At 33.1% G+C, this 12,791-nt stretch overlaps 1 protein-coding gene across 1 annotated transcript; it reads left to right on the plus strand.

The window, feature by feature from the left end:
- The first annotated feature begins 10,983 nt into the window (after positions 1–10,983).
- Positions 10,984–12,393, plus strand: LOC119688175 (piggyBac transposable element-derived protein 3-like). The gene has a single exon (XM_038102860.1). It carries the CDS (start codon positions 10,984–10,986, stop codon positions 12,391–12,393), a length of 1,410 nt encoding a protein of 469 aa, XP_037958788.1.
- The last annotated feature ends 398 nt before the right edge of the window (positions 12,394–12,791 follow it).

Consider the following 12,791-nt stretch of genomic DNA (forward strand, 5'->3'; position numbering starts at 1 on the left):
CATTCCAATATTTGGTCCGATAATTTTTACAGCAACTTCCTTATTAGTTCCGGAACTTTAAGTATGCCTTTAACTTTAAGTAATTTAATTGGTGTTAAATTAGGTAATGATATTGTTCCAATTTATACGATTGGGGATGTGGACGTCAAATTTTCTGCTGTTGTGAAATCGGTAGATTAAAAAAATTATCTAAAAATGATGATTGTAAGGATAATTTTCGGAGGTTAATTTATTAAAATAATGAAAAAATATTTTTGTCGTTATGCTGCTGCTTCGTGATATGTCGCAACAGTTTTCGCATACCCTTTACATGGAAATAACTTCAACAAAAATATGTTTTCGATTTCTGTCTTTTTGAGTTCTTCTTATTAAATAAGGTGCCATTCAGGTCCACTACACATGCCTCAAAGACTGATTGTTCAACGACTTCTAGAATTGTAAGTAAGCAGAACTTAACGTATCGTATATTCTGATGAAAGTATATTCTGATAAGTAACACCTCCAACTTAATTTCACAGCGATTATCGCGTGTTGCATACGTTTGGAAACTAGGAACGATCTGTATCCAAAACGAAAGTTTGTTAAGTATGTCGTGCATTCGTTTTTTCTTCATATCGTAACAGAGAAATTTTAGAGTTATTGTCGTCTATTAGCATGACTGAAATCCAGAAGTACAAAGTTAAGCGAATCAATTATGTCCGCTACAATTTTACTAATACATTTTGTTCGTCTTTTGGACATTTTCTCAGCCAAGTTAAACTATTTTTCTACATGAATGAGGGATGTACATGACCGATATGGTACTCTAATATTACTGACCACATTTCATGTAAAAAGAAAGTATTTAAAAATTTTAGCAAAGTTTACTATAATTAAAGCATACTCCCGTGTTATACTTAATATACAATCCTCATATCCTAGGACTCATACTCATACCCTATAGGTACGTTATTCTAAGCAGCAGTAATTATGTTATTGAGAAGAAATATTGTTAATTTTCGCCTTTAAACTCGTTAGTATGGCGTGTCGCGTTTAAAATATTTTTTTTTTGCTTAAATTTGTTCTTAAATACTTCTTAGTTGTTTAGGAAAGATTTGTTACACTTAGTTTTTTGTATTTAGTTTTTTCTTTTAATTTCACCGGCGGGTCTAATGTGCGTCTATGTTTTCGGAAGTTTTGCTGCAAGTCTGCTGCGGCAAGACGAAATAAGTTGCTATTGCCGCAAAAGGTTGCAGACAACAATGCGAATGGCTTCTGTGTTAAGTGTGCATAAATTATTCCAAGTTCCTGCACCAAAGACGGCGCGTATTCGGCGTGTCTGGACAATCGCATACCGTGTGCATTGCACGACAATGTCGAGGAAAATCGAAGACGGCATGTCGCATATGGCGCTAACAGCCTTCGCTTACGTTCTCATCTTCAATTCATTCCCAAAATTAATTTCTCAATTCGTGATCCATTTTTGTGGACGCAAACTTTTTAACAAAGTGGAAACAAATTGCAAAACTTTTAGAATTAAAGACCTCCGAAAACAGGTGTGCTTACTAATTGCGCTGATTTGTGTGTATCTGGCGCGTCTCTAAACTATCCCGATAATAAATTCTGAATATCTGAAAAAATTGTTAAAATTTATAGATTTAGGAAGATAGATGAGTACATTACTAGTTACTATCGAGCAGAACTTTCCATTAACAAATCGTTGGAATGACCAACTAACATACAACCATAGCTGGCAAAATCATTTTGAACTATTATTTTTTTTCTATTATTAAATAATGTGATAGCTTAGCTAAATCTGAACTGATCTGATTTATAATTTATATTATATTATATATGAATATATAAGAGCTATCTTTTTTTAAAGAAATACTCAAGAACATGCGAAATTAATAAGATTATTTGCAATGAAGGATGTTGTCTGAAAGAATTTATATAAAAACATAAAGGTTATATTTTATAACTCTAAATTTTGTTATTTTATTACTCGTTAACGTTGGAATGAGTTAGAATACACTGGCTCTCGTGTATCAAAACACTACGACCATGATTGATCCTTCTGTTACGTTCTGACCCTAACTAAAGAGAACCCTAACATTTCATTTTTTTGAATCGAATCCAAAATGTCAGCTTCTGGGGATATCCCAACTTAGGACGAAGAATAGAAACACCCGACCGATCAGTTTTCAGGCGGCTCAGATCAAAATCGGACAGTCACAAACACATGATTATAGAGACAGAATTATGCCTCTTTAGATTCAGATAATATCACAGATCATGATGACCCATTAGATAATTTTCCAATAACCTTAGTTCCATTCTACTGAGGAACGACACCCTACTGTAATTGAATGAACAGTCCAGGTCTTCAGCGTCTCTCAATAGCGTCTCTTTTTGGCTACGTAGTTAGTTAGTTAAAACAGTTAAATAAAGCTACATTGTTCTATTCTTAGGGAATAGATAGCTTTCGCTTAACATGTTTGGTACTGCTTTCTTTCTTTGTTCTCAGTGGATTGGGGTACTATGGCCATTAAAGACTTTTCGTGGTAGCAATTGAGCATTAACCCACAAGAAGATGCAATTAAATTAAAAATGCTTGAGAAAGTTCTGATGTTAAGCAAAGGAAAAAGCTGCAACCCTAGTATCCCTTTTGTCCCTTTCTAGGCATTTCTTATCAACTTCTTAAGTAATTTTTGGTGTCAAGCGAATTCCCTCCCTCACTTAGAGTAAAGTAGGATTAGTAATACGAACAGTATAATACTTGCTCTATTATTTGTTGGTTTCTCAAGCCCTAGAATTATTTTTCTAACTTAGAGGGAAGAAATTGGACTAGTAAGATGGATAACCCATTCTTTAGAACGGAATTTCTTAGCAGCTACTTGTCTTCACGCAGGCTATTATCTTCAGTCAATGGGTCTTCTTTCTGTGAGCTAATAAATTGTTGATTCGAATGCAAATGAAACAGTTTTAAGCGAAGCATCGTCCATTTCTTCACTTTAACGATGACATGTCTCTGACTTGGATTCCGTTTTTTGTAAACTTACATTACATTTCATGTGCATAATAAATAATTCGGAACGACGTCTTTTTCTCCATTTTCGAGTCCAAACAATTTAATTGTATTTGTTTTACATTTGTTGTGCTGGTGTGCTTCTGAGCCCCGTCCAGTGTGAGTATGTGTGTGCATTTCTGATAAATGTATATTAGTGTAATATTGTACGGTGTCAAATTTTGGCATTGTGTCCTTGCCGTTGTGGAAGCCATATGTGCATTCTGATATTGTCCTGGTGTTCTGGTGTCTTGGCTTATTTGCTGCTTACATGAATGTCGTTTGCTTTTTGTCTCCGGTAGTGCATCATTTTTCATAGTTAGCATTTCTTCCCCCTAATTTTTTTATTTCGCTTCTCTATTTTTCGTCCTGCAATATTTTTCGTACTTAAACTTCGTTTTGCGGTGTTAAGGATGATGTTTCGGTTGCTGTTTATGTGGCACACGATTTGTTTTGCTGCCAAAAATTTCTTCCTTTTTCACATTTCTGTGCAGCTTCCTGCTCTTTTTGCTTGGAATAGTACTGTTCGTATAGCCAAATATTGGACAAGTTATTCGTTTTACTTTAATTTAATATGAGGGCAATTGGCTGACATAAAATTGTAATTGCACTCTCACTCATCTTCTGTCATTAAAAGGGAGGAATTGAGTATTATTTTTTATTTGTGACAAAACGTTAAGTGTGTTATATATATTTTTTATATTAATTGATGTTGATATTCCAGATTATACTTACGACTACAGAAGAAAAAAGTATAAATATTATATTACAAGAGAAATATGCGTGGGAGGAGTAATACTATATAAAGTATGGTGTATAAAATCTACTAATGAAAGACTAAAATATTTGAGTTCAGTTAAGCATTTTATAAAGTGTGATTTAAAATTACGTACATACTACTGGACTGCAAAGTACTTTTAATGATAAGTGTTTAGCCAAGATATTTACCACGACTAAGTAGAGATTTGATTATTTTAAGGACACTTTTATGTCCTTATTCCCTTGCTAAACTCCACTGATTTAGTCAGCATGTATTCATGCATATTTTGATACGTCAATGCAGACGCTCGTACATTGGTGATAAATATGCCATTATTCTTTAACAGATGTGGATAGAGTACTTTAAAAAACTCCGTATAATAGTTTCATAAACGCTGTAGATTGAGTGCTTTACACAAAGTCTTCGACATATAGAAGTTGGCCGAATGCAATTAAATGACAGCCTTAATCCAGAGAAGTTGAAAATAGGAAGATATATAATGTGTATTTGTAATATAAAATAGTTTTCGGACTATTTGGTGTTTGGACTAAACTATATTAAAAAAAGCTTTAATTTTCAAAAAAAATATTTTATGAGTTTAAAAGAAAGAAAGCTCAAGAAGGAGTTATATTAAGGTCCGTTTAAGCTAAGTTAACTTTTCGTTTTCATAGAGCATAAATGGCGATAACGCATGAACAAGTATATCGAATATTCACAACGAGAGTTCTGTGTTTGTATATAAATCAATATATGGAAGGAAACAAAAGATCTACTGGAAAAACAAAGACCCGTTGGTTAGATATTCTTGCAAAAGATATCTTAATGCTTTTTCTTATTGAAGGTTGAATTGAAGGTATTGAAGGTGATAAGAAACAGAGTTACTTAAAGGAAGAGATGAGGCGAGTCAGAACTTGATTCGAATTGCATAGAATAATCACAGACTTAGCTTCTAGCTGCAACATTTTATATCCACTGCCTTGAGAGTTTACTATTTTGAACTATAACAAAACCTGATTTTAAGTGCTATATTCCAGCATTTTTATTAGTTGAAATAATATATCTGTAGAACATTTTTTCTACCAAATATGGTTACTATTTATATATTTTTTTAATCGTTTATATAGGTATATGATGTTCATAATAATCTGAAGTAAAAGTGTGAAAGTTGAAAAAATTACGTGTTTGAGATAAAACTTATTAATCTAATACTTTCAGTTGAAAAGATTCTAGTATTCTGCGAAAGTAAGGCTGTTAGTGGTTACGTTCCCATATTTGGAATACTTTATTTCATAAAGCCGTTTATTAGCTTGTGCATATATAAAATTTCACTGTCTTCAAAAGTTTGGAATACTAACTATAAAACATGTGGTTTAGGGAAATTAACCATGGGCACTCATTTCATGTGAAATTTACAGATAAGTTTTATTTTGACCGCGTCGTAATCTCGTTCGATTCCTCTGTATGAGATATTTTGTAGGCTTAAGTTAGTACTAAAAAGTACTGAAATAGAAAAATCATCTAAAAAAAAAGAGATTCTGCGGGTTTACATTCATAAAGTGGGAGACGAGTTTGTTGACCATATTAGAGCTGAAATTAGAGCTGAATAGTATCAACAATTCGAAATGGATTTGAAAAATTAAATAGTTTTAAAAGTTTGGAAAGAGCTTGGCTATTGAATATATTATAACAATGATACTTTTATAGAGTACTCAAAGTTGAAGTACATTATACATTTTCATTTTATTGAAATGATGATTCTTTTAATGAATGAAAAAAAATTTTCCATTAGTCGAACGTGCATCCTCGTACTGCTTTCTTCCATGAGACTGATTGTAGGTTTTGAGTAGAATTCTTTTGAGAGCAGTATTGAAGTTATAAGAATATCAGCCGGTTTCTCGTTGTATATCTGACCTCAAACTCCGACGTTGAATCGCAATTTCGCAATTTTATGAGAAAAGTACTTTCGCTCTTCGGAAGAAATCGGTTGTCGTTATATATTTAAAAAACAGGTTTCTTAACACAGATTTATATCCTCCAGCAGCTAAAATATGACCAGATTTTATTCATAAAGCGATTTTTTCTATTTTTCCTCCGTTTTACTTGAATTTCAAAATTTTGCCTGTGGTAATGACTTTTGCATTGGAGTTCGTTTCTACTTTCTCTTCGCCATTTGTTTTTCCTAAATATTTCGTTTATAATTCATCCAATTCGTTGTAGAATTTTTTTCGTGCTGCTGTAGTTTTGATTTCATTTCCGTTTCGTTTGTTTTTTGCAGTGTATCTGCACCGTTTAATTCATCATTTATTTACGTAGTTTCCGTTGCGTTTTTTCGATTTTGATTTTTTTTTTCACATTCTCTTTGTATTGGTTTTCCATTTCTTTTTTGTGAATCTTTTTTTATGTCTTATGTTTCATAACAACAGTTGACTTGCGTTTTTTTAGATTTGGCTTTTGGCTGGCAACTGGAGGGCTCCTCATCCGTGTCCAGCGTTGTCTAGCGGTGATCTGCAGTGCTTGACTGTGGGCTTTTGACTTCATTTCTGTTGCTGTTTGCTAGATAAATCATTTCAGATGCCATCATTAGTTGTCGTTGGTGTAGTCATTTTGTAGAGCAACGCTCATTCTACCACAATCTGGCAACACATGCATAGTCTCACACACACATGTACGTGTGCCCCCACACACTCGTACGCCTACATTTTAGTTTCTTAATGGCTTCCTTTGCTATTTTCATTTTTTCTAGTTCGTCTAATCGCTTTTTTCATTTTTTTCTATCCAAAATATGTTATTATTTTGTGCCATTATGAGGTTTGGCTTAGTTTGTGTGATTATGTGGCATCTCTTTTTTTTGCATTACGTTGTATACGTATGCCACATGCCTCCGCTTCTGTACTTGGGTTGCAATCATACGGAGAGACGAGTGTTAAGTAAATGGTAAATTTCTTTTTAATTTGAGACATTTACTCAAAGTCATAGTCATGCTCGGATATTAATGCTTTTCTCAGAATTTTGTCCTGCTGCTGTTCTTTCTATCGATGCCCTTTCCTGTCGTACGAGATTCGGTCATAGAGGTAGTGAGTTGTAATTTATGGCAACCAACGTTGCTTTTAGTACCGTAAAGTGGAAAAAAAGGATAAAAATAATATAAAATCCTAAATGGACAAAAATTCCGCAGGATTCGTTCACTTAGCTTTCATAGAGGTTAACAGTTTAATGGAACTTACTGACATCCTTCTACTTCCTTCAAATGTGACCAGAAGAAAGTTAAAAATTATGAAACTGTTTCTGATTTTTAAAACAATTAAAGTAAATATTTGAAAAAATGTATTAAAATGATTGACATCGTTTCACGACCAGTTGGATATGAACAAGACCAGATATGGAAAATGTTTATACAAGAGATTTTTCTTAAAACAAGAGATTTAAAAAGTGCTAGCACTTTTTACTATTGCTGCTATCTAATTTTTTTTCTTTTTTCCTCTTGTTTTTATAACTATTAGCTGATATAGGGAAAACTCATATTGAATTAGCAGCTGTGGCAAAGAACAAGTCAGTCCAGCATTTGAAATCTCGAAAGTAACGATTATTTGGCAAAATAACGAACCTACTTCCAGCTTTTAAACGAAGGTGTACTCTTTAGAAACATTTAGTGTCAACATAGGTAAGCAAATGCATATAAACATAGTTTTGAAAATCGTCCTTTAAACACATTTATTATTAAGAAATAACTAAACTTCTTATTTGAGTTGAAGTTAATTAATTGCTGAAAAAAAGGTGCGAAGGAGCACTCTGACAATATAATTATATTAAAATTTCTTAGTAGTCAACTAGTTTGTGTTATTTTGAACTTTATCTTTAAACTTAATTCAACTTAATAAGAATTATAAAATTTGGATTTAATTGCTCAGCACTTATACAATAATGAGAATCATAAGATATGTCTTAATAGGTATTGCGCATATATGCATGCACGATTACAATAACCGTTATTGTACCTTATGGAAGAATCCGCTATGATATGATTTGTACAAAGATTTTCCCGACTTTTTTCTGCATTTAAGTTAAAAATTGAGCCCTAGATAGATATATTTAATATATATTGTTTTCTTTTACGGCGTTGGTCGTATGCTGACCTTTTAGTCTATGTACGTACCACCGCTATTCCTGTGGCATCGTAATAAGCTATTATTTGAGCTGAAGTGGGCTTTCTTGGATACAAGGTGGCCACTTCAACCTACTTACTTATCCATCTAAGATAAGAGTTGTTATAGTGTTATTAATAAGTTCGAATGGAGTTTTTTATAAAGCAATTTAAATTTTTAATCCAAACTAAAACTAATGAAATACATATCGTAAATATCTTGGCACAAAAAGTAGCTAATATGACGTAGGAGTATCGTCGAAATGCCGTTCGTGATGAACATGGCAAGTGAGTTGTGGTAAATTTTTACTCATTTGAGATATTTTAAATTTTTTATAAGTTTTCATGTTCAGCACAAACAGCATTTATGGCAGCAGCAAGAACAACAACTAGAACAGTTACAATGAAAATATCTGCGCTTTGCTTTCTGCATTATAATATATGAATTAAGTATTGCGATGTATCCGCCTAAGCCCGCTCTTCTCGACTTTCATATAGTACGATAGTATGGCAGAAAGCAGAAAGGAAAATTTTAATATTTTTTGGATTAAGTTCAGTCGAGTATGCGAAAGCAGATACTTAACTTACGCCGTTCACGTTCTCGTTCCCGTGCGCATCGCCATTCCATCTTGTTCTCCTAGACAAGGCAATTCGTAAATGCGTTTATTAAAAATTTAAAAAAAAAGATATATGATGCATGTGAATATATATTTAAATATAGTATAAACATATGTAGAGAAATGTTTAAAAAGAATAAAATAGAAATAAAATCGTAAATATTACATTTTTCGTTATTGCATATTCAAGAGCTCTTCAAAGTTCTCCACACTGAAAATAAAAAGTGAATAAAAACATGGCACATAAAACTCTGATTCCTTTAGTTTGAAGATACATAGTATTTGTAATCTACGAGGAGATGGTTTGTACTATAGTTTTATTTTAATAACAGTATTAAAATTATATATAAATCCATAAATCCTGTGAAATTGCCGAAATAATACGTTTTGGTAAATCAAAGTGAAACGCCTGTAGAGATTATAAAAACGTTAGTTGATGCGGGCTCAGTTATTGCATTGTACATTACGGATAGTTTTGTTATAAAGGAAATTCTTTAATAAAAACATAGAATTTAACCATTCGATAGAATCATGGATTGAAGGTTGTTTAATAGTTTAAAATAAAATATTTTAAATCTTTTACTAAATATTAAATAAAATTTTTTGAATTTTCATACCTGGCAAACTTCATTCGAATACCTTTTTATGAGTTATGTTATCATCTTAATACCTATGTTTTATTCTCTATTTTAATGTTTTATGCCATATCACCGTCAGCTACTTGTAGAGATCACTTGCGATATTGAAACGATCATCGATAACAAAACTACTAACACTACATTTGATGCTAATACAAACTAGTGGCATTACTTATTTCGTTCGTCAATTTGAAAAATTGTTTAAATTTCTTGGCTACTGTAATGATCGACGTTGTATTACAATAATATCAGTAGACCAAGTCACTTTGAAGTAAGCCTTACACTTTCAGAAAAGTGCTAGTGAACGGCAAGGTATTCTTGTAATGAACCTCATAACACTAAAGACTCACAACAGTTAACTATGGATTTCATAGATAATTTCAGCGATTCTATGATCACTGATTGCAAAGCCTATAAATTTGTATTTGTATTATGTTGTTTCGCATAGGTTGGATCGGTTGAGAGGGTATGTGTTTAATACAAACATGCAATTTTCATTAATCCATTTCGTATCTAACTTTGAAATTATTTAAAAATATATAAAAGTAATTAATTTAATGTTTTTTATTTGTGTTACTTAGTTTCATATCTTAATAATATAAAAATACATATTTCGAACAGTTTTCATCTGTCCATGAGTTTACCCGGTTGGAAATAAAGAGTGTCCAAAAAAATACTTTTTTAATCAAATTAAAATTAAAATAAACAGAAATAGAGCTAATATATTTGTTATAACATGTGTTCACAAAAATCCAAATATAATTTTCGTAATTTTTTCCGGGCGCCTTAGTTATGTGCCACCAGTTATGTGGTTATGTGCCACCAGTTATGTGGTTATGTGCCACCAGACGCCGTCAAAAAAAGGCGTGTGGTAAACCACACGCTGAGTCCCATAATACTACTCATACAATGATGAAACAATGCAATATAAATGTTTCTCGTTAGGTAATGAAATAATATGAGACTATTCTCTCTAATAAATATCATACTCTTCTGATTTACTTAAACTTTTTATGTTCACTATGTAAAGTAGTAATGAGTCTATATTGAAATTTGATTGCTGGTTGAGTTAGTCTGAATTTGGTTGTTACGTGTAGCGGTTGCCTTTTTTCATGTTAAAGTTCTGTCGTTATTATTTACTGTAAATAAAATTATAATGTCGTGCCGAAGATATCTAACAAATCAAGAACTATTGGACATTATTGAAAATCGGAGCGAAGATGACTCATTAGTGCCTAACGACACTTCGCTGCCTATTGAAATGGTGGTATGTTTGCCCCCGGATAATGTTGCTGGTGAATCGGACAATGAAATGCTTGACGACGATGAAATATCAACAAACCTTACATGCGATTTAAGCCCTTTGAATGAAGTGGCCGGTTAGTATTTCTCCTTTTTTGAATTGGGTTTATCTAATTGTAAAAGGGTATTTAGGTACTGTTGAAGTCGTATGCGAATCAAATGAAGAAGATTATGGTGGTTTTGAGGAAATGCCTGAGTCGCAATCAGTGGTATTGGAACTTGAAACATCTGTAAGAAAATATCGTCCTCAAAGTGATTTTAAGCCGAACTGGAAAAAGACTACGCGGTACAAATATGATATTTATCCGATGCATGAGCCACTACAGCAAACAAAACAAACTCCAATGCTGGCGGCAATTGGTAGTGTAGCTTATATCTATCTCAGGCATCAGATTCTAACATAATTTCATTTTTATTTAATAGATAAAAAGAATCCATTACAATTATTTCAATTGTTTTTCGATGATGATGTTGTTGAAATGCTTGTGGAGGAAACCAATCGTTATGCAGCGCAACACAATATCGCAATATGTTGCGATAAATATTTAATTCAGCGTTTTATTGGAGTACTCCTATTTTCTGGATATCATCATGTGCCAAATGTAAAATTATATTGGAGCATGGATCCAGCGTTTGGAATACCAATCATACGACAAACAATGACGCGTAATACCTTCCTGCGGCTAAAATCAAATTTCCATATCGCAAATAATGACACCTTGTCAATGGCTGACAAATTTGCAAAAGTGCGGCCATTGTTCAAAATGCTAAATGAACGTTACATACAATTTGGTGTCTGGGCGGAGCATTTATCAATCGATAAAACCATGGTACCATACTTTGGTCGACGCTCTGCTAAAATGTTTATTCGTGGCAAACCAATACGTTTCGGTTATAAGCTATGGACCCTTTCTTCGGATAGTGGGTATATCTTCCAGTTTCTGCCGTACTCCGGTGCAACTGACAAATACGACAAACAATTGGGAATCGGTGCATCTGTTGTAATGGAATTATTGAACCACTGTGAGCATCCATTGCAACATACCGTTCACTTCGACAATTTTTTCACATCGCATTATTTATTGTGCTTGTTGAAAGAACGTGGTTTCTGTGCATCTGGTAAAGTTCGCTCTAATCGCATTGCTGGTGCCACATTGAAAACAGGCAAGAAACTCAAAGGGCAGGTCACATTACAGAAATATGAATCAGATTTTTTGTACGATAAGACGAATAATATATTGGTAGTTCGTTGGATCGACAATTCCGAAGTCACTATCGCAACTAATTATGATTCCGTTGAACCCATAGTAAATGTGCAACGCTATAGCAGAGAAAAGAAAAAAAACATTTGTGTCCCACAGCCTCAAGTTATTAACAGCTACAACCGACACATAGGCGGCGTCAATTTACATGATAAAGGAGTTGTTAATTATCGTATCGCGATTAGAGGCAGAAAGTGGTGGTGGCCATTATGGGTACAGTTTTTAGATAGCGCTGTTGTAAATGCTTGGAAGCTACATTGCTTTGCCGCTGCTTCTAACAACACAAAACCGATGCCTCTGCTAGATTTCAAGAACTTCATTGCCAGAAACCTTCTTCTTGCATCAGAGGACTCAGTGTTCATTACAGAAGCTACCGTTTACGATGACTTGAAAAAAGAAAATCACAGTGCATCAGAAGATGTTTATCTTCCTGGAAATTTACCACGTGTAACCGGTATGCACGCTCCCACAAAAACTCGAAATCGCCGTCGCTGTATTGTTTGTACACCAAAAGCCACAGTTTTCACATGTGAAAAGTGCAATGTGCATGTTCATGTAGAAAATTGCTTTAAAACTTTCCATGAAAATAAGCAATATTACATTGATCGTAGACAACGACGCAAGTAAACTTATTCCTTTTCACATAATACAATACATATGTAATAATTCAAACATATTTTTTGATTAATAAATATTTGAAAATAATAAAACATTGACTTTTATACTTACGTGTACTTTATACAACTTACAACGATACTTACTTCACCATAAAAGTAACTTAATACCATATTTGCGAACAAAACACAGATAGAAATGTTTGTACTATCAAAGAGAGAGAAATGTACTATGGGTCCCAGCGTGTGGTTACACGACACCACACGGCACTTTTCCAGAAAACTACTTTTAAAAAAAAAAAAATTATTTATGCAGGGAATATTTTTTACGTAAAATAAAACCTTTCTGAAAATTTCACCATAAAATTCCAAGTTTGAACTTGCCTGGTACTTAATGGGTTAAGACACCTA

This window comes from Teleopsis dalmanni, chromosome X (genome assembly GCF_002237135.1).
Source record: "Teleopsis dalmanni isolate 2A chromosome X, ASM223713v2, whole genome shotgun sequence".
NCBI lineage: Eukaryota > Metazoa > Arthropoda > Insecta > Diptera > Diopsidae > Teleopsis > Teleopsis dalmanni.